General features: G+C 42.5%; 1 protein-coding gene across 2 annotated transcripts in view; it reads right to left on the reverse strand.

The window, feature by feature from the left end:
* The window catches only part of inpp4b (inositol polyphosphate-4-phosphatase type II B), a gene marked incomplete at its 3' end in the record, with an annotated part of 210,789 nt that overhangs the window by 129,210 nt on the left and 54,537 nt on the right, over positions 1-27,042 (reverse strand). For both annotated transcript variants that reach the window (XM_079499419.1, XM_079499418.1), the window contains exon 3: positions 25,323-25,402. In XM_079499419.1, the coding sequence (XP_079355545.1) occupies positions 25,323-25,402 (80 nt within the window). The remainder of the gene's footprint in view (positions 1-25,322; positions 25,403-27,042) is intronic.

The raw sequence follows: 27,042 nt of genomic DNA on the forward strand, positions 1-27,042 counted from the left end.
AGGCAATAATAATAATAATAATAATGTTAAAGAAGTACTCCATTCAAAGGTTCAGATCAATGACCACGTGATTGGTTTGGTTTGTCTTGAGCCAAATAACTAAAAAATGATGAAGCTTGTGTACTCTCTAATATGACATTTATATACGCAGATTACGCATGCACGCACGCACACACGCAGGCGCACGCACACACGCAGGCACCCAAGCACGTGCGCATGCACGCGCGCACAAACACCACCACACACACGCACACGCACACACATAACACACACACACACACACACACACACACACACACACACACACACACACACACACACACACACACACACACACACACACACAGAGCTTGGAGCTAGACAGATGAGGGTGGGTGAGGGGCCGTCTGTGGGGACACAGGTGTGCATGTAGGTTAACGCACTCAGCAGGGGCCCATAGTCCCCAGGCACATGGAGGGACGGACGGTGGGAGGGAGGAGAAGAGAGAGGGACTGGGGTGGAGAGAGAGAGACAGAGACAGAGAGAGAGAGAGAGAGAGAGAGAGAGAGAGAGAGAGAGAGAGAGAGAGAGAGAGAGAGAAACTGAGATAGGAAAATGTATAATGAGAGGGAAAGAGAGAAACAGCTACAGTATAAGAGAATGTAAAATATAATACAGAGGACGGACGGTGCATGGGAGGGAGGAGAAGAGAGAGGGACTGGGGTGGAGAGAGAGAGAGAGAGAGAGAGAGAGAGAGAGAGAGAGAGAGAGAGAGAGAGAGAGAGAGATATGAGGGAATGCGTAATGCTTCTCTAGATACAGATGATTATTATGAAGCAGCATAGTGAAGTATGGTCTTGGCATTTGCCTCTCTAATCTCCTCCATGTTAGAGCAAGGCTGCACCATGGCAACGACCATATAGTCATCCCATTATGATGATGTACAGTACAGTATTTCCATGGTCCCATGGCGCTGTCCTTTTGCTTCACACAGGGGAATGTTACACTGAAGAGAGCTGCAGGGCTGCTGGCCTGTCGGAGGCTGCATGGCGGGTGTCATTTCAGGACAGTGAGAATTAATGTTTTGTTTTGAGATTTTGAGGCACCCCACAGTGACTGAATGGATCAATGAATGAATTCAATTTCTGAAGGGATGGCTTATTCTCCGCCACTCCAAAAATAATATTTGGGTGGGCTTCTGTGTGTGTTTGTTCCTTTTCAGTATATTTGCATACAGTACTGCACGCACATGCGTGCGTGTGTGCATGCGGGGGGAAAAACACTACTGACTGCTTTCAACAAAATTGTCAGGCAGTATATATCTATTTCCAGAGACTTAAAATAGTTTGAGATTGGTAATCTTACACAGTTAACCATGTTAACCACAGTTAACCATGGCACTGGTATCTTTTGTTAAAGTTACATTATTGTTGCATCAATAATGAAACAATTGCCGTCCGTCGGTCCGTCCGTCTGTCATGCACGCACGCACGCACGCACGCACGCACGCACGCACGCACACACGCACGCACGCACGCATGCACGCACGCATGCACGTACACACAAACTCTGCCTGTCAATCTCTCTTTGGATATTCATCTCTCTCCCTCTCCTTCTCTACACTCTATCAGGTCAGTCCAATTCAATTCATTAGTGACCACTGATGAACAATAGTACAGGTACCAATCTCATTATAGAAGAGAGTGAAACATTTGTAGAATATCCAATATAAAAACAAGGTTTGTTGAAATTCGCCATTGGTAGCATTGCAGATAACAGTTCAAGAAATGAAAGGCAGATAAAGAAAACATCTGTCCATATATTCAATCTCATATTCTGTCATACTTTCACACACGTTTCTGTTTCGTAACTCACACCTTCTTCCAAAAGCTTGTTGCTATCTGTACATATCAACCGTCAGGAGAGCCTGTCTCTCCCTCTCTCCCTGTCTATCTCTTCATCATTCCTCCCTACCTTTATTGTCTCACTCTCCACATCCCCACATTTCTCTCCCTCCTCCCTGCCTATTTCTCATTCCCTCCAGCATAATATACAAGTGCAAACACAGTGCCGTTAAACAAGCAATCTTAAAATTCCAGGGTGCATTTTTAATATAACAATTGAGCAGCAACATAAACATTTGTGCCTGCCAGCTCCTCCACCCAATCCCCTGTTGGCTCACTCTCATTGTACGTTAAAACGTTCACTGCCATTATATGGTGAAACGTTCACTGCCATTGTATGGTGAAACGTTCAATCTCCATTGTATGGTGAAATGTTCACTCTCCATTGTATGGTGAAATGTTCACTCTCCATTGTATGGTGAAACTTTCACTCTCCATTGTATGGTGAAATGTTCACTCTCCATTGTATGGTGAAATGTTCACTCTCCATTGTATGGTGAAATGTTCACTCTCCATTGTATGGTGAAATGTTCACTCTCCATTGTATGGTGAAATGTTCACTCTCCATTGTATGGTGAAATGTTCACTCTCCTCCATTGTATGGTGAAATGTTCACTCTCCATTGTATGGTGAAATGTTCACTCTCCATTGTATGGTGAAACGTTCACTCTCCATTGTATGGTGAAACGTTCACTCTCCATTGTATGGTGAAATGTTCACTCTCCATTGTATGGTGAAACGTTCACTCTCCATTGTATGGTGAAATGTTCACTCTCCTCCATTGTATGGTGAAATGTTCACTCTCCATTGTATGGTGAAACGTTCACTCTCCATTGTATGGTGAAATGTTCACTCTCCATTGTATGGTGAAATGTTCACTCTCCATTGTATGGTGAAACGTTCACTCTCCATTGTATGGTGAAATGTTCACTCTCCTCCATTGTATGGTGAAATGTTCACTCTCCATTGTATGGTGAAACGTTCACTCTCCATTGTATGGTGAAATGTTCACTCTCCATTGTATGGTGAAATGTTCACTCTCCATTGTATGGTGAAATGTTCACTCTCCATTGTATGGTGAAATGTTCACTCTCCATTGTATGGTGAAAAGTTCACTCTCCATTGTATGGTGAAATGTTCACTCTCCATTGTATGGAACACTCATTCTCGCTGGGCCTCATTTATTCATTTTTCACCAAGTTTCCCCCTTTGGACTTAGCGGCTAGAAGTAACACGTTATTCCAACCAGTTCCTTTCCCCTCCATCAGACGCCCCAGCTGACCAGGGGGAGGCATAGAGACCAGGATTACTGCATGAGGGTACCTAACCTAGGCCTATATGGGACACGGGGGGACACATTTATCAATCTAACGTAGAAACCAGCAGCAGGAATCATTTCACGACAGGGCTCACGTGTGACTGCTTATCAAATGGTCGTATCATCCAATCACAGTGAAGAATTGGTGTTGAGAAATGCGGTGCCCCCAAGTTTACGACAAAAAGAAGCGGATACAGTCAAGAAAGTATGGATGGAAAGCCAATAAGAAAGAGCAACTTCTCTGACATTGTAAGTTTGACCCACCAATCATCTCCTTATTCTCGCACACGCGCACACGCACGCACACACACACACACACACACACACACACACACACACACACACACACACACACACACACACACACACACACACACACACACACACACACACACACACACACACACACACACACACTCACACGCACACGCATACACCTATTTGCATACACAGCCCACACAGCCATAATGAAACAGACAGAGATATAAAAAAATACGACCCCAGCTGTAACAGCGCAAGTCCCACCAACAAAGTGAAAGTGTCATAGGAAGTCAGAGCACTGCAGTCTGGAAAGAAAAATACTGATGCGACAACAGGGCAGAGATAAAGTAGTAACATTTCGAACCAATCAATGTCACTTGCCTCTAAATGCGTTTCGCTCACAACGCGCTATGATAGAACGCATTGGGAGTCTGTAGACTGGCTGTAATTGGCATGCCACACCACCGTACGACAAAGTATAAATCAGCCTTTATCAGCAGACCAGCAGAGTGCCGTGTTCCCTGCAGAGGAGCGCTCATCCCTAGTTCCCTACCTCTATAGCTGGCATCACAGTGAGTCAACATCACCAGTCAAAAGGAGCTCCTTGTTATGCTAATGGGAGATGCATGTCAGGGCTAAAGCATATTGTACACGCATGGATGGACAAACACAACTCCTGGCCGTGTTAGTTAGTGGTGTTTGTTTAGAGGTGGTGGTGGGCGGATGACACTCACTGGAGGTTAACGTATGCGGGCAGAAAATGAGGTACAGTTGTTCCTAGAGCCTGAGGAAAGCTCAATTAGCTTTTTATGATGAAGGGGAGTTGAAAGTCAATGTATAACAATGGCTGTTTTGCATTTGCCTTGAACTTAAGCTTGATTGAAAAGAAAAGGATGTGTGTGTGCGTGTGCATGTGTGGTCTACTGTGGTGATGAAAGTAAAACACTTCCATAAAGGTTACGAATATCTACTTGTACACAGATGCTAGAGTCTGTGTACAACAAGCACACATTTGCAGTGATAATAATACAGCACAAAACTTGGAAGTAAAAAAAAAGAAGAAAGTACTGGTTTCAGTGGCATTGAAGCATACTATGCAAAATAGATTTGCTATGAATGCACGTTTACATTCTAAGAAAATCAAACAAACACAATTAAGCTACACTTAACACCTAGAGAACCCTTTTGGCTTCAGCCTTTTGAGGGACTTTAATAGCCCTTTGACCATATACTACACAATAACTGTTATCTTTTAAAAGCTTTAGTAAAAGTTTACAACACACTTAAAAGCGTGAACTTTCTTTCAGTGTTAGACCCCACTGCTAAAGACCGAAGATCATTTGCCAAATATAACACCAACTTTACAATGGCCACAATGGCATTGTAAATGTAAATGAATTATTCAGTATATTAATCGACTTAAAAAAAAAAAAAGTATTGGCGTAATTTGTAAGCACACAATAAAAGTTTGTAGCTAATCAAATTAGTTACTTAATCCATTGAGACCTGGAACGCATCCATGTCACGTTAGCGTTAGCGTTTTAAACATTATGTTATAATTTAGCTATTGAAAAATAGCAGATCTACAAGTTCATAGCGCGCCACCGAGTAGCGCGCTATGAACTTGTAGATCTGCTATTTTTGAAAAATCTTTAAAATGTGCCTCAAATCTTTCCGAAAATTGTCATGATTTAGAAAACTTTTTTTTTTTAATTTCGACGTCAGGCCTGAATGGGTTAAATCAACCACCCCTTCCAAGGACACAGCGTTGTATTAATACGCTTGTTATTACTTTAAGTACTTCAACAGTAAACTGTGAATACTGAATAATTATATGTAGTACCACACTGGACAAGAGCCATTGTATCGTAATTCGATTCCAGCACACCTCAAACCAAATGTAGTACAATTGTGTGTCAATGTGTGCTATTGTAAGATGTCCTTGTTAATAATGCAACTCTATAAGCGTGCGTTGGTAAGAGACAAGGAACAGAGGAGAGACAGAAATAGAGCAGCGGTGCTGAGGAAAACTTCACAGGGCTGGGCTGAACCTGAGGCTGGTGAACATCATCACGTTACATCATCTCTACATTATCCTCTGCTGGCAGGGACGTGCACACATACAGGTAGACCATAGACATCATGCCCTTTTACCCGTCTGTAAAACAACTGCCCTTTCCTGACCACGAATGCAGCATTTACTATGCGGTGAAAGAAATGCATATGCCACTCCTTTCCATGCCATGCCGGAAGGCAGCATTCAGGAGAATTTCTTTTTTCCGAAGTCTCCTGAACTTGAACACAGTATTTTGCGTTGAACAAATTTGTCTCGAAATCCATGTCGTATACACGGCATCTCCAGTAGATAAAGAGTGCTGGGATGTGCCCCGAAAATAGCTGATCTACAAGCTCTTACGGGATTTCAGCCCCTGCCCCTCCTAACACTCTCTGCACGTCCCTGCCTGCTGGGCTCAATGCTGATGAAACGGAAGAACCACTGAACGACAGAGAGGACAAGAGAGAGAGAAGAAAGCTCAAAAACTGATGAAGAGTAGAGTAGGCACATCATGGGAATGGAATGGAGAGGCAAATGAGAGAAAGATAAATAGAGAGTAACTGTGAGCACCCTCCCTCCAATCCCTTACGATGACATGAACACTGACCAATGTCGTTTTTTACTAACATGTACAGTATACAGTTGTACACTAACACTATCAAATCTTTAGTGTTGTAACTACAATTACCGGGTACATATTGTTTGTTTTTGGTGACATTTTCACTGGGACTATGAGCATCAGGGAAATGCCTAAAACAGTACAAAGATTATCTGTCTCATCTCAATTTCTGTAATATGGTATGAGCGAGGAGTAGATTAATGTGCATGCGAGCTCCTTGTCGCGGGTGGTCACGTACAAGAAGAGAGATAGATGGTTGTTCTCCCCTTACCTCAGCCCAGCAGGGTGCCTGACGGATGGAGCGACACAATTTACCCCTAAAAAAGACATGAAATGGAGAAGTGGCAGAAGGAGAACGAATACCCTTGAAAGAGACACCTCCGAAACATCATTCTGCAACCCTGCACCATCTCTCTCTTTCTCCTCCCTCCGTCTCTATCCCTCCCTCCATTTTGTCCTCATTATTGTCCCCTCATCCCTTTAGACAGGGACTTGGCACTGAGTGCAGCCCCCCTCTCCACGCTGCCTTCCAGCCCCCCCCCCCCCCCCCCCCCCATCCTTAGTCTCAGCTCCGATTCTGAACGGATTTATTAGAACACTTCCCTTCTCCTCCATCTCTCCAGCTCCACCACATCTCCATTTTCTCATTTTACTCTTTTAAAAAAATATATATTTTCAAACTCCCGCTCTCTCTCTCTCTGTCTCTCTCTCTCTCTCTCTCTTCTCTCTCTCTCTCTCTCTCTCTCTCTCTCTCTCTCCTCTCTCTCTCCTCTCTCTCTCTCTCTCTCTCTCTCGCATATGTGTTTGTAAGCCATTTGAGTATGGACACAGACATGACACTCTGGATTTTGCGGTGCACTTTATTGAATGTGAACGCAGTGGGGATTAAAAAGCCCCTGCCTATATCATGCGTAGCATTACTGTAAGTCTGTGCTCTAAGTCCCAAGCCTATCAGATGAAACGCAGGGCGGTTCACGTGAGGTAAATTAAGGCGCCGTGTCAATTCGATGTTAATGTTTCCATTACAATGCTGGGTGTTTATTCAGCTAAGAGAGGAGTATATGCACATGGAACCCAAATGGGTCTATTTAAATGTACAGTGAGGATTCACTTGGAGACGAGAGTTGCGTTTTGGTGCAGTGCTGGCCGGGGGAGCTGTTCTCCCGTTGGTCCCAGGAGAGTGTCACTGCCCGGTGGCTCTTTGTGTGTGATTATGCAGGAGGAACGCTGCAGAAAACGCCTTTTCAGTATTGATAGAGGCAGCAAATATGCAGCCCATACTGTGCATTTGTTAAACAGCGACCGACTGTGTGTGTGTGTGTGTGTGTGAGAGAGAGGAGAAGAGAGAGAGAGAGAGAGAGAGAGAGAGAGAGAGAGAGAGAGAGAGAGATAGGGGGGTTTATTTGTTTATTATTATATGCCTTCCTTCATTATTCATTACCAAATATTTGTTTGCTACTTGAAATGTAGCTGCTAATGACTATGCAGAGAAAAGTGGTCACATATGTGGAGAGAGAGAGAGAGAGAGAGAGAGAGAGAGAGAGAGAGAGAGAGGGAGAGGGGAGGAGCACTCTGTGGAATAGTGTAATTAGCAAAACCGTATTTAACATTTTGGCACACACGAACAATCTGTGTATGTGTGTGTGTGGTATGGCTATGCCATGTGGTGATAAGGAGGAAACATATGTCCTTGGGTTGTCAGGCACTCCCCTGATGAAAATAACACAACACACACACACACACACACACACACACACACACACACACACACACACACACACACACACACACACACACACACACACACCACCCACACACACACACACACACACACACACACACACACACACACACACACACACACACACACACACACACACACACACACACACACACACACACACACACACCTTTCATCAGTATTTAAGTTAGGTAGATGTCTGCTGTGCTCTGTCTGGGTCAGGTTCACAGAGATTTAGCTCCCTATGGTATTCTGTTTGTGTGCGTGCGTGCGTGCGTGCGTGCGTGCGTGCGTGCGTGCGTGCGTGCGTGCGTGCGTGCGTGCGTGCATGTGTTAACTGAATGGCCATGCAGTTGCTGGTGGTGGGATTGTGGGTAAATAAGCTGAGCGTCATGTCGAGTGGAAATGTATGTCCATTATTATTTACTAGTAACAAATAATCTTCATTGGTTCAATATTTATTAAAAAAACAACAACACACAGACCCTACTTAAAGGGACATTTCACCGCTGGCAGAAACTCCTGGCCAGGAAAAATGGTGTAGTCTGTGTGTTTGACTAGGGTTTGACTGCATTGCTGAATTCCTACAATGACCATAATGCTTTGGTGCACTCACCCCACCTTGTGGAGAGGGGGAGACCTGTCTCACTGAGACAACATGTAGTCCAGGAAGGAAGTGAGATATCTAAAAACACATATTACCCACATGAAACCCCCAGGAAAGTGGTTGCAAAAGCGGTGAAGTGGCCCTTTAACAACTTTCACCTTCACTCAAAACAGATCTACAAGCTCACAGATCTACAAGCTGCACAACGCAAAATATGGAGATACACAATTTCTGCCTGACATTCTGACATCAACGTGAGAAACCTCACCAATATTATAAATAAATAATCAAGTCACAAATAATCATCAGCTCTATTAGTAGGTGTGGCTGCAGCTCAATGTTTTATAATTCTACCAAAGCGCAAAGTGCAACCTGCAGTACAGTTGAGTCTGAAGCACATGGCACTGGCATGACAGTGACATCATCACTGACGACAGCCATACTGAAGCCTGTCCAGTACCTATAGATCTAACAGCCATACTGAAGCCTGTCCAGTACCTATAGATCTAACAGCCATACTGAAACCTGTCCAGTACCTATAGATCTAACAGCTATACTGAAGCCTGTCCAGTACCTATAGCTCTAACAGCCATACTGAAGCCTGTCCAGTACCTGTAGCTCTAACAGCCATACTGAAGCCTGTCCAACAGCCATACTGAAGCCTGTCCAGTACCTATAGATCTAACAGCCATACTGAAGCCTGTCCAGTACCTATAGATCTAACAGCCATACTGAAGCCTGTCCAGTACCTATAGCTCTAACAGCCATACTGAAGCCTGTCCAGTACCTATAGATCTAACAGCCATACTGAAGCCTGTCCAGTACCTATAGATCTAACAGCCATACTGAAGCCTGTCCAACAGCCATACTGAAGCCTGTCCAGTAAGCCAGTGGTTCCCAAACGTTTTCATGTCAAGGTCCCCAAATTGACACTAATTAGCCCACGGACCCCCATTTGAAAAGATATGCCTTGCAGGGACCCCCATAAGAGACGGCTCTAGCAGTGATTCTCAACCCGTTTAATTTCAAGCACCCCCAGTTTGACATGCATTAGTCTACGGACTCCCATTTAATGGCATTACTATCTCTGGGACCCCAATTTATATTGTAAAATCCATTTTAATTAACAGGTCCATTTGGTTCCATTTGTACACTCTCAGAGTTACAGACCCATAAGGGTCCATTTGGTTCCAAACTATCATTTAGCTGCCCCCTGGAACTCCCTCAGGGACCCCGTTGGTTCCCACTTTGGGAACCACTGCAAGCTATAAGCTGTAAGCTACACAAGTCACAATTTCATGTCTGACAACATTCAAGTAGAACTATCAGAAGGGTGCTCGGTCGGCGGAGTGAGAAAGTACCGGCCCACCACCCATGCAAATCTTTCATGGTGCATCTGGCTTTGTCGAGCATATACAGTATATATACGAACACAACTGGCCCGTGTTCGGGGGAGGGAAGCCGGACGGGGATATGATGATATCTGCCAATGCATGTAATCTGTATCAGGGAGTGCTGGGCATGCAGGAGCAGAGCCATCTAATAGAAGAGTTACGATATTGAGGGGGCAGAAACCAAGCGCTCGAGCGTTGTTCATGCAGCCTGAAAGGGGGACAAGCTGGAGTTTGAAATACTTTGTTTTCAACGTGGGCGGCACGAATATCAGCAATTTTAGGCTTGTGTGCAACATGACAACTGTTTTAAAGTATTGTACTGTGACAACTAAAGTCTCTGTATTGTTTATGTTGTACGATTACTACAAAACAATCTAAAATAAAGGGATTTAAGACCATTAAAGCTGGGCTGTTGCCTGGGTCCAATGCATTTCTGCCTACTTCCGGTCCAGGACCGAGTTTTCGTGACTCTGTCTTACTATATGGCTCTGAGCAGGAGGAGCGGGGCAGAGGCATCCAGGTCAGCCAGTAGCGTACACCAGCAGTGACAACACACAGGAATGTGTGCAGAGCCTAAAGCAATTTCACTTCCACCCATAGGGGGCTCCATGCACGCACGCACGCACGCACGCACGCACGCACGCACGCACGCACGCACGCACGCACGCACGCACGCACGCACGCACGCACGCACACAAACAAACAAACACACACACACACACACACACACACACACACACACACACACACACACACACACACACACACATGCATGAATGCACAAACGAATGCACACGCACGCATGCAAGTTTGTATCAAAATACAATCTCAAATTGTACTGTGGAAATGGACCACAGGGCGCCTTTCCTTTGAGTAGAGATAAGAGAATGACTAGCAGAGAGAGAGAGACAGAGAGAGAGAGAGAGAGAGAGAGAGACAGACAGAGAGACAGACAGAGACAGAGAGAGACCTTGGTACATAGAAACTGTTATATAAACAGAGCAACTAACTTTAATTACATTTGAATAAATCACTGCTACTTATCGCAGATGTTTTTATACTAAGTGAATGCAAAAACATTGAAATACTGCTGTCAACTTTCAAAAGTATAAAGCTTTTTCATGCCAATAAAGCTCCTTTGAATTCAATTGAAATGAGAGGGAGGGGGGGTGGACAACAATGACAGAGGAAGACATGACACAGTCACTTGACAAGTGACACTCATTTGGCCTTCAGATATTGGTGTGTGTGTGTGTGTGTGTGTGTGTGTGTGTGTGTGTGTGTGTGTGTGTGTGTGTGTGTGTGTGTGTGTGTGTGTGTGTGTGTGTGTGCGTGCGTGCGTGTGTGCGTGCGTGCGTGTTGTCCCATTAAAGCAGAACAATTTGCTGCTGCTGCATGCTGTTCTGCTATGGGGCGAGAGCTCGCCTTCCATTTTGGAGACGCTAATCATTCCTCCCCAGTGTATACATAACATGCATTATTGAGAGACCAAGTGGAGCTCTGACTCTGCAGCACGGAGTCAAAGTGTCTACAGTGTGTACTCTGTATTGTTAGTTTCACACACAACGTTTCTGCTTCTTCCTCTAGGAATGAGCAGGTCTGCATTAATGAGCTGCAGGGAGCATGGGGGGGAGGAGGAGAGAAGAGAATGGTTACTTTGGTCGGGGAGCGATTCTGCTGAAAGATGCTGATCGGTGCCTGAGGTGAAGTGGTGTAAGGGCACCGCACAAACATATAGGCACCTGTGTACGGCACAAAGGGTAGCAGCATGCAGCACGCTACAGTAGCAATGCTTATGCTTACGCTCCGCCTGATCCAGAAAAGATTGAGAAGCACCAACACTGACAGGGACAATGAGTTAATTCCATGTGTGGGAAATGGGAGTACGGTGGTCCCTCCCCCCCCCCTCTGAGAGTACGTACTGTACTAATGAAAACAAATGTAGCCTATATAGAACATGGTGCACGGTAAAATCCTCAGAATTCATCTTCCTGTAAGCCTTGAATACACCAACCAAACAGCCAATGTAATACCTAACCCAATGCTTTGAATCATGAGATGAATTATACTGTAAATCTTTCTAATAGACAAATCGCCAACCAAAAAAGAGCTATAAACTTGGTTAGTGTGTGTGACACTACTGTACATAAAAAACTGACATTCATACTATACGATGTACATGTCATGTTAAAGACAACTCAGCCCATCAGTATGACTGGGTAATAGACACACACACACACACACACACACACACACACACACACACACACACACACACACACACACACACACACACACACACACACACACACACACACACACACACACACACACACACACACACATTTTAACCATTTATTTATGTTCACACAAAGGATATGCATACAAGGACACAAATATTATAGGTGCATTAAAGTTACATCTGCAAAGTCATGGCATGAAGAAGTTATGTGGGAACATCTACTGAGTGGCAAAATACTACTTTCTGGCCTTGACAGCCAATAAATCCAAACAGAAAAGTCCTATCTGATTGCATTAAACAACGTTAAACAACGTTAAACTCACTTTGCCACTTACTTTATGCATGCACAATTGCGCATATACCCTCTATACTCGCAAGCATATTAAACACGCACGCACGCACGCACGCACGCACGCACGCATGCACGCACGCACACACACACACACAAACACACACAGTGTGTGAAGGTGTTCTCTCTCTGAATGGACCTCGTTCATTCTAGGTTGAGTAATGACCGGGGAAGGAAGTAGGCTGCACATCAAACGTGTGTAACACAGGAGCGGGCAGAGATTTACGGGAGACGGTAACAGGCTACGACGGTGTGAGCGTTCCCCGCGCTAGTAATGCTGCGTTAATGGAGAGGGTGAGGGTTAAAAATGACAGCGCGCGTCAGGAGAGTGTGATATACCGGCCTCGTCTCATCAGAACAGAAAAGAGGAATTGTAGGAGGACGTCTTGAGTGAGAGAGTGTCTCTTCCAGTGGATGACAGTGATTCTTCATTCTGTCTGTGTAGCCATCCAGAGGGATAGATGAAGGGGCGACTGGCCAACTGACTGCTGTCAGCTCATCGCAGAATGTCGTTGCTGTCTGGCAGAAACCACTTATCTCCATATTTAAACTTTTTATGTTTTTTCATAAATCAATACCCCATTTCGTCATACTCAAGTAGCAAAAATGTCAGATCTTCAAGCTCAAAATGTCCTATCATATATGTGTGTGTGTGTGTGTGTGTGTGTGTGTGTGTGTGTGTGTGTGTGTGTGTGTGTGTGTGTGTGAGAGTGTGTGTGTGCATTGCAACTGCATATAGGGGTTAATGATAATAATTCATTCTACATACAAACACACCTACAGTGTAAAAGTGTTGTTTACATGTTTAAGAAAACTGGAGCCAGAGGGCTCAGATGTGGAATAGGTGGTGAGCAGGAGAATAAGCATCAGGAATTAGGAATTCCATAAAATATGAATATACCAATTGGCACATTACTATAGACTCATAGAGACATTTTTGAGAGTTTGCTCGATATTAAACAATAAAAACAAACAAACAAATTATTGCTCCCCAAATTTCACTGGCTGGCGCGAGGAGGTAGAAAATACCCCAAAGATTAGCTGATGAGGCTTACTGCCAGGCAGCATACCACCCCAACAAGTAAATGCTGTGTATGACGTTTTACTCAAGCAACAACAATGCCTTAGCTTCTGCTACCTGAGAGCCTTGAGCAACATTTAAACATAACGTTATCAAGGAGATAATGTACATAATGATACTTATGAAGAAATGATATTGCATTGAGTAAACAAGCACATAAAATCTCTCCTACACTCAGATGTTAGATTTTTCCCTCCACATATTTACATAATGGCAAAATGCCAAATCGCCAAATTGGAGAGTTTTGAGGAAAGTGAAAACAAAATAAGTACAAAATAAGAAAAAGCTATGCAAACGTAGGTATCTTAAATAATACAAATATTCTCATCACACACCTACAGTGAAGACATATCACTAACAATGGCAGGATTTATTTAAACTCAGTGGCAGTGTTGCCCATGGCTTTTTGATTCAAGTGTTTGCACCAGTGCAGGCAGGGCCGTGCACGTGATACTGAGAGGGCAGCAGGGGCTATAGTGTTTCTGAGAAATGTGGGTGTTAAGACCTAAGACTGTTTCCTTCTACTGCTATGCTTTATTGAGTGTCACATACACATTTGCTATTTGTGTGCCTTTTGGGTTGGTACAGCATCTATCCATCATTCTGCCTTAAGACTTTTATGTTGAGCACGCCGGTTTGTTTCTTGCTAAAAACACAATTATCTGGAGGGAGAAACCAAACCGCCTAGCCAAGAATTTGTAATGAATGTAGAGGTATAAATGAGAGAAATTATATAAATGGGCACTTTTTCCTATGAAGCGAATTGGCCAGATGCTTGGGCACTATCTTACAGAAAGACATGCCTTTATTGTATACAGACAAAGGCAGTCTGTCTGTATAGGCATTTACATTCACGGCTGTCATGTACAACTTAATTAAGTTTGTCCCTCCCTTACAATTATTTACTGTTACACATTTTACATACTGCATTATATATAAAGGTTATGAAGATACTGAGAAAATGTGTAGTCTAACCAGCACGAGTAATTTGCCTAAAGTGGCCAACATTGTTTAATTTTTTTATTTTGGATATAGATATACAGTTCGATATACATTTATACATTATTATTATTGATGACCAATAGATGCTTGCATACATACACTAACAAATAGAGACAGACAAACATTTGTACAGTCACACATGCTTTAATACAAGATTGTTGGCCCAGTTAAAGTACCTCTGCCCCAAGGGTGAAAAATATGTAATCCCACATTCTGTTCTGTTGAGCAAAGTCAACCCCAAAACAAGCAGTTTGCCCAACTGTGACTGCACAGAGGTTGCGAGATTGTAGCAAGAAAAGTAAGACTAACAAAGACAGTGGTTCCTAAACTTTTGTTGGCTTTAACTCCCGACTTAGCCGACGCACCCCCCCCCCCCCCCCCCACATGGAAATGAAATATATGAACATATATATTTTTTTAATATGCGAATAATATGTCACATATGATAAACATATATAACATATAACACATATATAACATATATTATAGGCTATGTGACATAATTATTCAAAAATGGCTGCATATACATGTATGTCGCATAAACTATAGAGACACATATATTTCCTATATCCACATATGTGCATATATGAACCTGAAGCAGAGGTGATGATTGGCAGCCAAAATCCCTCAACAGTGACATCTGCTGGTAAATTGTAATTTTTTCGTTGCAGCTCAGAAGGCTTTAAGACACAGATAAAACCCCAGACCACAGAAACGTTCAGGTTGTTTGGGTGCAATAGGCACGTTAGCAGCGAAGAGACAGGTCAAGCTGTCCTTCTCACCCATTAAGATGCATGTTAAATGACGGGATTTCATTTCAGATTTCATTTCAGAAGCAAAACCTTCAAAATGTCTTCTAAATGTAGTCAACCAGGCCTGCAGTAGGCTATGCACTGGGCAAATGTGCATGACATTATTTAAATAAACTAGAATTACGAGGGATAAATCAACTTTTAACGACCGCCTGCCAAGAGTTTTCATGTTGCACGGTAAGACTATACGGTCATTAGTATTATTGCCATCACCTGGGTGGGTCAGTCGTGTAACTTTCCCGACTTTAAGCCGTGTTCAACAACACAGCCATGCAAAATAACATTGACAGCTATGAGGTGGCGAAAGCTTGACCTGCATAGCAACAGTTGCTAAACCATTTGTACTGGCATTGGACAATATAGCTATTTGGGCTAGGATTTAGCGAAGGGCTAATTTGAGGTCGTAAAACCTAAAAGAAAAAACAATCAATGAAAATGAATATGACATTCATTTTCATTGATTATTTGCCATAATGCCATTCATTTTAAGCTTAATGTGCAAAAAGTTGCCAACTCATCTTCCCCTTGACTCACATTGGGTGCCTACTTTAAGCCAGCCCGGGAACCCTCTTGGACGCAGGTTGAGCAGAGAACGCCACAGAAATGTGTTTTGGCATTAATCCAGATAAGTGAAAAGAGTATATGTAGCAGTGGCAACACAGATCTGCTTCTATTTATGTCCTAATTGATTGGTCGTTTCGTCTGCCATGTTTTGATTGAAAAGGCAGTACATTACTAACCCTAACCACAGCCCAGTAGTGTAGCCTAGCTACTACTCAGACTGTACTTTTGACTGTACAACCTCATCTCATGCCATGCATCATCACAGTTGATTTGACTAATGTGGACGACACAGACCAAGTGGAGTCATTGTGATCCGTCTGGACTGAAAATGTTTTTTAATACCGGTATATGCACAAGGACAGTCCGGCCGACACACGCGCGCGCACACACACACACGCACACACACACACACGCACACACGCACACACACACACACACACACACACACACACACACACACACACACACACACACACACACACACACACACACACACACACACACACACTGCATCTCTGTCCTCTCCTCACTGCAGCCCCATGCTGTCAATCATTCCAGAGACAATTACACCCAGGGACCTGCGCTCACCCGCAGGAAATGAGAGCAGCTACAGAAACATAATGAGGAAAGAAGGGAGAAGCAGAGAATGAGAGCGGGCCCAGAGGTGGACATATATCATAGACACGAGTATGAATGGACGTGCACATGACAGTACAACAAAAGACAGCCCACCAGGGCAGGGACCAAGCCCCCAGGGAAGCTCTCCAACGTTGAAGTGCTCGGCCCTAGTGGTAAGAGCGGGGACTGCAGGCGGATCCGTGGAGTTATGACGAGGAAACCCCGTGCCGCTGGAGTTTAACATTGAGCGCCCGTTTGCACTTCCGTTTTTTGGGCAACAAATTTTGGTGCCCAAATTGAATCGAATCGGGGGGGGGGGGGGGGGGGGGGGCTATCGCTCCGGTTCAGTCTCTATCCTTTTAATACTCTATTATATGGCAGGGACATACTGATTTTACTGATTATGATGTTGCTTACGCTATTTTATTTATTTTGCCATGCTTTTAACCTTGTAGCACTTTGAGATTCGTAAGAATGTAAAGCGCTTTATAAATAAAATGCATTATTATTATTATTATTATAGGACCACTAGACTGCACTCAGAGCATTTAGCTGCCATTCTCAATTTCTCATTCAGGGTGAGTGCACAGCAGCAGAATACACTTCAGTACTTCGATTGCAAACAGGGTTCAAGGTCGCGATACACAGTATTCAGAAAAGGCGCCGATCCGAGCACTCAAAAGGTTAAAGGTGGGGAGAGGGTGGATACAAATAAATGTACTTTATTTAGAAAAGTTAAAATAAGCCAACATGTTTCGACTCAAAAAGAGTCTTCATCAGGGCAAGTATACAGTGAAAAAACACACAGTATTCAGAACTGATCTTATAAAGATCAGAGGAATTAGAAGTGCCAGTGTATAAACAAATAGCTGTATGATGGCACTTTGAATATAGGCATTGATAAGAACAGGAATCTAGATGGAGATATTCTGTGTTTACATGCGACCGCTCACAGACATAGAAGGCTGGATCCTAAAGTACAGGTCAGTTAAAGGTGAGTTCCACACTAGCCATTTTTTTTTTTACTATTATTCTGTTGATAATGTAAAAAAAAAAGTAGAACAAAATATATATAGGTCCTTACGTTAGATAAGGACCTATATACGCAAGATTCCATGGACTGACTTTTCACATATTCACGTGCTTTTGGAGAGAAATGAGACAGACTCCATGCAGTCACTTTCAGTAGTGGCCTGCAGAGGGGAGCTGTATGTGTCTGTGACACAGGTGATGGTCGTTATTGATGCTCATTAATACATCAAGGAAGGCCATTATGTTTCTGCACTGTATCGTGAGTTGAGTGTATCGTTACGTGCCTAGTGATGAATGGATACAGTACGGCTTGTGTGGAATTCGCCTTTAAACGGTCAAAAATAAATACAATTTTCTGTGTTTTGTGTGATAAAATAATTAGTGGTGATAAAATAATGTTGCATTATCACGTAAACAGCCATGATTAAAGCGTAGTACTTCGTTTTAGTTCAATTCATCCCTAGCAATCCTAACATGTTCTTCAATCAGCCTTAAACTCTAAAACACAAACAGCTGCTCTGCCTATTGTTTTAGAACAAGAATAGTAATCAAATGAAACAAAGGCTCTTTTGTTCCCGCTAATCTCTAGCCAATCCCCTATCCCAAAACTCACTGCATGCGAATGGAGCTCAAGGTGAGAAAAAGCTCCTGTGTGTGTGTGTGTGTGTGTGTGTGTGTGTGTGTGTGTGTGTGTGTGTGTGTGTGTGTGTGTGTGTGTGTGTGTGTGTGTGTGTGTGTGTGTGTGTGTGTGTGTGTGTGTGTGTGTGTGTGTGTGTGTGTGTGTGTGTGTGTGTGTGTGTGTGTGTGTGTGTGTGTGGAGGAAGGCAGTTGTATAAATGGCTGCCAGGCCCAGATTAACGCACAGGCGCACAGCTGCAGCCTACAAAGTGACAATCAATCACACAATTGTGTGTGTGTGTGTGTGTGTGTGTGTGTATGCGTGCGCGCGCGTGCGTGCATGCGTGCGTGCGTGCCACCTCATAGTGACACCTAAATCAACCATGTTACTCGCGTGACTCACTTGCTTAAAGTAAAGAACTTGTATTAAGTTGTACATGACAGCCTTGAATATAGCCGAGTCTAAGTGCAAATGAATGTATAGGCCTACACAGACAGACTGCTTTTCACTGTATAAAACAAAGGCGCTGTCTATGGTGCTGAAACATTGTGACGTGTTTGGTTCATGGGTGGTCTGAAAGCACATGGACATTATAGTACAGGAAATCTATGGAAAATACAGGATCAACCTCTAACTAATTGCAAAAAAACCGAACTCAGCTGATTTTGCATCTTCAATATATCCTGAATAACAGAAAAAAAAGTTGCCTGGAATTGTCTGAGGGGAAAGTGTTGAAAATAGCCTCTACAGTGTGGCCACCATTGACATCCTATTATAAGGTAACATTTTCTAAATGTCCTTATGCTTTAAGTAGCATGTGACATATCAAACTAGGGGGTTTTCATGATGCTGAATCCATTCCAAGCATTAGTTTTGCATAAAAACACTCATTGGGCTAAATCTGGCCATAGCAACTTGCCCAAAAGTGCTGACCTCATTACATTTTGGCAAGTTGCTATGGCCAAATTTTGCCCAATGAGTGTTTTTATGCAAAACTAATGCTTGGAATGGCTTCAGCATCATGACAACAACCTAGTTTGATATGTCACATGCTACTTAAAGCATAAGGGAATTTAGAAAATATTGCCTTATAATAGGATGTCAATGGTGGCCATACTGTACAGGCCATTTTCAACACTTTCCCCTCAGACAATTCCAGGCAACTTTCTTTCTGTTATTCAGGATATATTGAAGATGCAAAATCAGTTGAGTTTGTTTTTTTTGCAATTAGTTAGAGGTCAAATTACATTATTACTGGACTATTAGAGGTTTGGGTTGTGTTGTTCAGTGGTTCCCAAACCTTTTCATGTCAAGGACCCCCACATTTACACTAATTAGCCCGCGGACCCCCATTTGAAATTGCAGGGTCCCCATAACAGAACATTTTTACGGCTCTAGCAGAGATTCTCAACCATTTTAATTTGAAGGACCCCCATTTAATGGCATTTCTATCTCTGAGACCCCAATTTGTATTGTAAAATCAAAGTATATTTAACTCTGATAGTGATAGGGTCCATTTGGTTCCATTTGTACACTCTCAGAGTTACAGACCCATAAGGGCCCATTTGGTTCCAAACTATCATTTAGCTGGGGACCCCCTGGAACTGCCTCAATAACCCCTGGGGTTACCTTGGCATGATGCCATGATGTAATGTAACTAGTCCATTTGGTGAGATATGGTCGGTTTGTGCTGTCGATTAGAAATCGACGTACATTGTTAAGTGAAACAGCTCTCAAAATCACTCTTTCGGCACACAAATTAATGCAAACATAGTGCAGAACATCACAAGCACAAAACCTGGTTATATATTTAGTTAATATTTCAGACAACAATTGAATAATGGTGGATTTCCTCCACCTACGCTTTATTTGAATCATGCAGCAATTAAAAATACATTAAAACATAATGCTTCACATGCAAGGCCTGATTTGATTGTACATTTCAATGGTTTAATGTAGTTCAGCACATCCCCAATAATTATATCACGGTCCTTCAGCAGTGTGGAACTCTAAAACATTAAGCAGCTGCTCTCCCTATTGTTAAATAACAAGACATGTAATTAAATGTACAACAAAGCGGCTTTTGTGCTCAATAATCTCTGGCCAGACCCCTCCCTGTTCATTGCATTTACATACATTACCTTCAGCTAAAGGTGAGAAATAATGGTCCTTCATTTTCTGCTGGAAGCAGACAACTCCATTGTAACATCTCACTTCCTATCGTCTTTTTTCACAGAAGTGAAGAAGAAAATGTATGCTTTCATTTTAAAACTAGAATCTTTTTAACTTGATTTTGTGGTAAATGTATTTTTTATTTTATTATTTTTTTGACATGACAGAAGAAGCAATGGATTAATCTTGGAACATTGCTGAATCATCGTATAAATTGCGAAAGATAAGCTGATGTGAGTGCTGTTAAAACGAGAGTTTAAACCTAACTGGATATTTATACATTATTTTGATATTTATGCACCAATTTCAGCATTGACTTTTAGCTGAATGATAAGTGTTTAACTTATTTTGACCCAAATAAAATTGCACACCAATTTGCGGGATGCCAAGCTAATTGTGGCTTTATGGGAGGCTCTCCCACAGTTGTAATTCATGATACAGTAAACAATTACCACCCTATATCATGCTCTATGGCATATAAAATCACACCTGTGTGAAGTGAGTGGTGCAACTCCGTGTGGGGGTCCCCGGGGGGTCCCTGGAACTTCCAGACCCACATAAATATAGCAAGAAAAGGGATATCTAAATGACTATGAAAAGGGTTTTGGGGCAAGGGTGGCAGGAACTTCAGTTACAAGCAACAGTGACTAACGTGCCACTGCATTTCGATCTGTGGGCAAGACATCAAGTAAATAGGGTCGGAAATTGTGGTTGAAAGTCAGATTTGTGACATTGATGCATTAGTGCATTATGTAAGGAAAGAGAAAAGCTTTTACTCAGGAGACTGAAAGTCTTAGTGCAGGACGTGATCAGAATATGTAATGTGGGTGGAGTACTAATAAGTAGAAGTTAACTCATTTAATTCCAACATTGAGTCTGTAGTTCCTTCACTGCCTCTGGATGCAGACAGGACTTTTATTTTGAAGACCCAAAAATTCACCCCAAAATGAACCGGAAGCAATATCGCCAACGGCATCAACTTCGGGAGTGCTTGAGGGCTCAAGCACCCACTGTCACAATAATAAGCCAAAAAGCACCCACTGATATGAAGGCTGAAGCTCCCCCTGGTCATTTTGTAGTCACACACATTTACGGGGGGGTGCTTGGGCCACTGGGGGGGTGGGCGAACAGGTATTCAAATGCTAATAAGGTGGCTTTTGTTCTGCTGCCAGGTAGAGAGTATAAATGTTGCACTGCAGTACAGTACAGGCTTTATTTCCATTTGACTACCATGTGATGATGCACCTCCAGCCAAGAAGAGACTCGTCCAGTCCATGCTACAATTTGGCGCACCGGGTGCCCGCCGACTACAATGCTGCCGAGGCGGACAGCACTGTCAGCGCCAACACAACTGCTCTTTTAAGAGCTAATAATTCTCAAAGTGTCGTCAGCAGCATACAGCCAGCAGCCCGGGGGCGCAAATATCAAGCCACCTGGAAAGAGACATTTACCTGGATCACGTAGCCTACAACTCTACTAAAGAAAGTGTTTTGTAGCCTTTGCTCTATAGCTGTGGAGCTGGGTGCTCCACTCACAGTTGTAAGGAGAAACACTTTCCTCGTACGCTGAATGGTACGTGAATTACGCTATTATTGCTGAAACAATTAAATTCTTTACTCTTTATCATTGATCATGCTGAAATGTTGAAACAAGATGCTGAAACAATTTAATGTGTTCGTTGTGAACTGAAAGCGCACTGTGTTCATTAGCAAACTGTAAATAAAGTACCAAACGAAAAAATAAAACAGATTTTTTTCTTATAACGGATCCACTGCCGTTATAAGAACCTTCCGCCCCTGAATATCGCCTAAAGCTAATGTGGCTACTGCCTTTTTATAAGTCATCCTAAGCATTATATTGTAACCGCGAGGTAGCAACAGTTTAGTAATGAGCCACTATCATTGCTGTTCTGTTCAAACACCTCAATCTGAGAAAGAATTCTGAGATAAAAAAGCGTTTTAAGATTGCAGTTAACATGGCATGTCCACTGTCCACTGTTAACATATAGTTAACAGTGGACGTCAGAGCACAGGCGAGCCGAGCGTTACCTACCGACGGGGACGATGGATTGCTAGAGTGTGGATATCAGCGAGACCATTCTTTTTTTTTAAAACACGTAAAAGACGTCTTCGTCAGTAAATTAGTTAAAATAGAGCGCCGAAGTCCTGACGTTGCATTGTGGTCCAAAAATAAACAAGCTGTCTCTGCGTTATTGTCAGGGAGGTGTCTCTGTATCGTTTGCGACAGTCATTCACTCATATATGATCCAGTCTGTTTCTAGCGAAAATGAAACTAATTCAGTAGCAGTAACAATAGCGTTTTCTCTCAGTTGATTCTTCATATCGTGAAATGGCCGGGATGACATATGTTTATTTTTCAAACACAGTTATTATATGAGGCAATCTAAAATCCCCCTATGGGGATTGCAATGCAAATAAAAAGTACATGAACGCGTGGATTTGAAAGTAACTTCTTCATGGTGCTGACCCGTGCTTCTGGACCAACTCGACGCCTCCCTCGGGTGCTCACTGATGTGCACGGCAAGTTTGAAGTTGGTCAGTCCCATGCGCACGACTATGGGCATATTGGTCAGATAGGGCGGTCTGTACATCCAGATCTCCATATATGCCTAATTGCCTATACTAGTCCTTATCCGTTCTGAATATATGAACAGCAAATGATGTTTGCCAGATGGGGCAGTAGAGAGTACTCTCTACTGCCCCATCTGGCGGAGTCAGGTTAAGGAAGTGTAGGCTACAGACAGAAGAACAGACAGAATGACTGAGTGACAGACAATTTCCGGTGCATTTATAGATAGATAGATATGAGCACAACGTTTGGATCGGCACTTCTGGACAACCGCTTATCCAACCAAATGTGTGGGAGACCTTAGTTGTTCTCTATCCTAAAGGAGACGGAAAGCCAGTATAGCGAATGGAGTTTGGGTGTGATATGTTCATATTTCCTCACTCTCATCAGGATCCTAGCAGCACTGCTCTGAATGTAATGGAGCTTCTGGATGCTCTTGCTAGGGATCCCGATGAGAAGTGTGTTGCAGTAATCAAGCCTTGAGGAGACAAAGACAAGTAGCTCTGTAGTCTGTATGTATTTAAGCTATATCACCACAAAAGTAGACCAATCACAATGAACTACACTAGCTCAGCTGCATCACCAACCACATTCCTTTCCTCCTCAACGGTTTTTCCTTTTAATCAACCTTGACCTCTAACTGCCCATTATTATTATTATTATTATTATTATTATTATTATTATTATTATTATTATTATTATTATTATTATTATTATTATTATTATTATTATTATTATTATTATTATTAACCTCTTATAAGCTAACTTTATTTCCCTGGTCAAGGACAGAAGATTGCAGATTTACTCGAACAGACATGTACTGTAACAACTAACTCTGGTATACTATAGCTGCTCAAGGAGGCAGGCTAATGTGTATAAGCTAGTAAGCTACAGGCATTAGCCTACTAGTCGCCTGCTCAAATATTTATACTGGAGGGGAGAAAGTGGGTGGGAAAAAACATTCTAACCTCCCTTAACATCTACTTAAACAGCCCTAAAAATCTCCAGTTTCTCAGTAGAAAACAACAGAATACTGTACAGCCAGACAGGGTAGCTTCCTGTACAAAAGAGCATTTGTTATGATTTAATTACTTGACATAATCCACATCTCCACGGCTTGAGTCTGATTGCCCATCCATATGTATGTTTCTCTAACCTCAAAATTGAATTTTATACTGTCCATGGAATTTCTGGGTTGATAATCATAACCGATAATAATTGCTGCTTTACTGCAGATAATTGTAAATATTTTGGGCATTTCAAAATAAGTTCACATTATACACTTAATGAGGGTAATAAAAGGTTAAACCCAGGTAAAGATCGATCACTGTTCATTTTCCATAGCCATGATACAAAAACAGAAAGCATAAGGTCAAAATCAGCGTTGCAGTCCCGCCCCCGGAAGAGAATTTCCCATGCATTTTTCCGAAAGTATTGATTTAAAGACCTTTAAAGTCTCGGCCAAAATCCCCTCGGCTCCTGACAACTCATGACAATAAACTTTAATTGGGCCGAACAAATAATTAGAAAGAATAAAACAAGGACAGGGTACAACACCTTTTTTGTTGTTTTTCTTATTGATTCGGCCCAACATTTTTGGTTTATTGTCATGGTTTGTCACCACCCGAGTTGGCTTTGTCCGAGGCTTACAGGTCTTTAAATAAATACTTTTTGAAACGTCTAGATTCTCATTATCCGATAATTATCAGAATGTTAATAACTTATGAACTTTTTCCAATCATTAGAGGATAATAATGCAACTTTTGATATACTGTGCATTCCTAATATTAAAGAACACAATATTCCTCTATACACTATAGCAGCATCTGGTTCCACTTTGTATGACTTTTCTTCCATTCTTCCATAAGAGTCCATGTGGCACCATTTCCTCAGAAAAGCAATTTCACTCACAGCAGACTGAGTAACAGCAAACCTGATTTAAACAAGCGTTTCAGCCTTGCAATAATTACAAAGTCTACTATTACCTTATAGTGTCTGACAAAAACCTAAAACTGGGCAATGAATTTGTAGTCTTAGTACTTTTTATTTGATGAACAAAATTCATTGTGAATCAACGCTATCGTGTAAATACAATGTTTTCACTACGAACATGAAGGAATAAATTCAGCTGGTGACAAGTGTAAGTTGGAACCCATGGCTAAACAATCAGCGCTTGTTATTGCTCATAGTGTGCCACACTAACCTATCGTGTCCCTATTCCGGGGTAAATATTTGGCCAAAATAGCAGATCTACACACTCTCAATATGCTGCAAGAGATTTGATGTTGAGGGAAAAAAGACTTGGGTCCCAACCAGTTGGTCTAAAGAGCAGTCAGTCAGTTCTGAGTGTAGAGTAGACTTACCTCAAATTGAGAGTGAGCTGTTGGTCTTTAGACTTCAGCAGGTCAACCACTGAGAACGTGGCACTGCCCAGGTAGCTGCGCTGTGGAACCAGACCAAGAAGGAACACATTTATTGTATATTCTCAAAATTGACCATACCAGGTAGTAATGGACATATAAAAATATGGTTCACGTACATTCACTGCATTAATATGTCAGATTGCAATGGATAGATAGATAGATAATTTCATATATGTAACAGAGGCTGTTTGCAAAGTCCTACAACCAAACTGTTTTAAGGTCAACCACACCAATGCAACTCCTTGCAACTCAAGGAGTTGCATTGGTGTGGCTGACCTTAAAACGGTGTGTTTGGGCTTTATGACTGTATGTACTCTGACTGTGTGTTTCTTTCGCCGTCTCTCTGACTGTCTCTTTCTCTGTTTATTTCTTGGACACTCACTCTTCCACTCAGTGGCGAATATATCGACGGTGCAATCGATGCAACCCAGCGCCCCCAAGGGGCCCATGAAGGGGGAAGAAGAAGAGAAAAAAAGAGTCAAGACGACGGTGAAAGCCTGGTTTCAGAGGCTACTCGGTCGCAGGAAGAGTAACACCAAGGATTCGTCAGTGATGTCACTGACGAATCCTTGACTGGTTTATAAACAGCTTCAAGTCCATACTACATCCGTGTTGCATAACAGTGACATCACTGTCCACTCCTTGGTATCTTTACCACATCAGCCTTGTTTCAACGCATGTGTTACTGTGTTCATGCAGCTGCCTGTCAGCAGCACAACATAGCTCAGCTGTAGCCTATTTTGTCACGTTCCGTCGTGCTAATGAAACACTAGATGGGATTATTATGTCATGTCAGCACTATCAGAAGATGTAACCCAGGTAAAGTAATCTGTCACTCTGCAAGTTTAACTAAAGTTTTTTCCATCTGTCCAAAGTCATTTCTGATGCAGGTTGCAGCCCTGCACTTAGACAGACATTACAGATACATACAGATTGATTGAAAGTGAAACATACAAATTGATGTAAACATACATACAGATTGATTGAAAGTGAAACATACAAATTGATGTAAACATACATACAGATTGATTGAAAGTGAAACATACAAATTGATGTAAACATACTTACAGATTGATTGAAAGTGAAACATACAAATTGATGTAAACATACATACAGATTTATTGAAAGTGAAACAGACAAATTGATGTAAACATACATACAGATTGATTGAAAGTGAAACATACAAATTGATGTAAACATACATACAGATTGATTGAAACTTTTACTAACAGATCGCTTAGGTACAGTTCAAAGACGCGTTTGGTACAATGAAACGAGACGCATCATATCGCATCGCACGCACCCCCAACAAAATATTTGCACCGGGGCCTATTGCCAGGTCCATTCGCCACTGCTTCCACTCCATCTCTGTCTTCGAATCCAGCTGTCTCTTCGACTATCTCTCTCTGACTCTCTCTGATTCCGCTCTCTCTCTCTGAATCAATCTCTCCCTTACTCTCTGACTGTCTTTGACTGTGTCTTTGACATTTGCTGGCAGTGGGCGGTGTGTCATGTGTGTCAGTGGGCGGTGTGTCGTGTGTGTGTGTGTGTGTGTGTGTGTGTGTGTGTGTGTGTGTGTGTGTGTGTGTGTGTGTGTGTGTGTGTGTGTGTGTGTGTGTGTGTGTGTGTGTGTGTGTGTGTGTGTGTGTGTGTGCGTGCT

Source organism: Electrona antarctica (genome assembly GCF_951216825.1).
Source record: "Electrona antarctica genome assembly, chromosome: 4".
In the NCBI taxonomy this organism is placed as follows: Eukaryota; Metazoa; Chordata; class Actinopteri; order Myctophiformes; family Myctophidae; genus Electrona; species Electrona antarctica.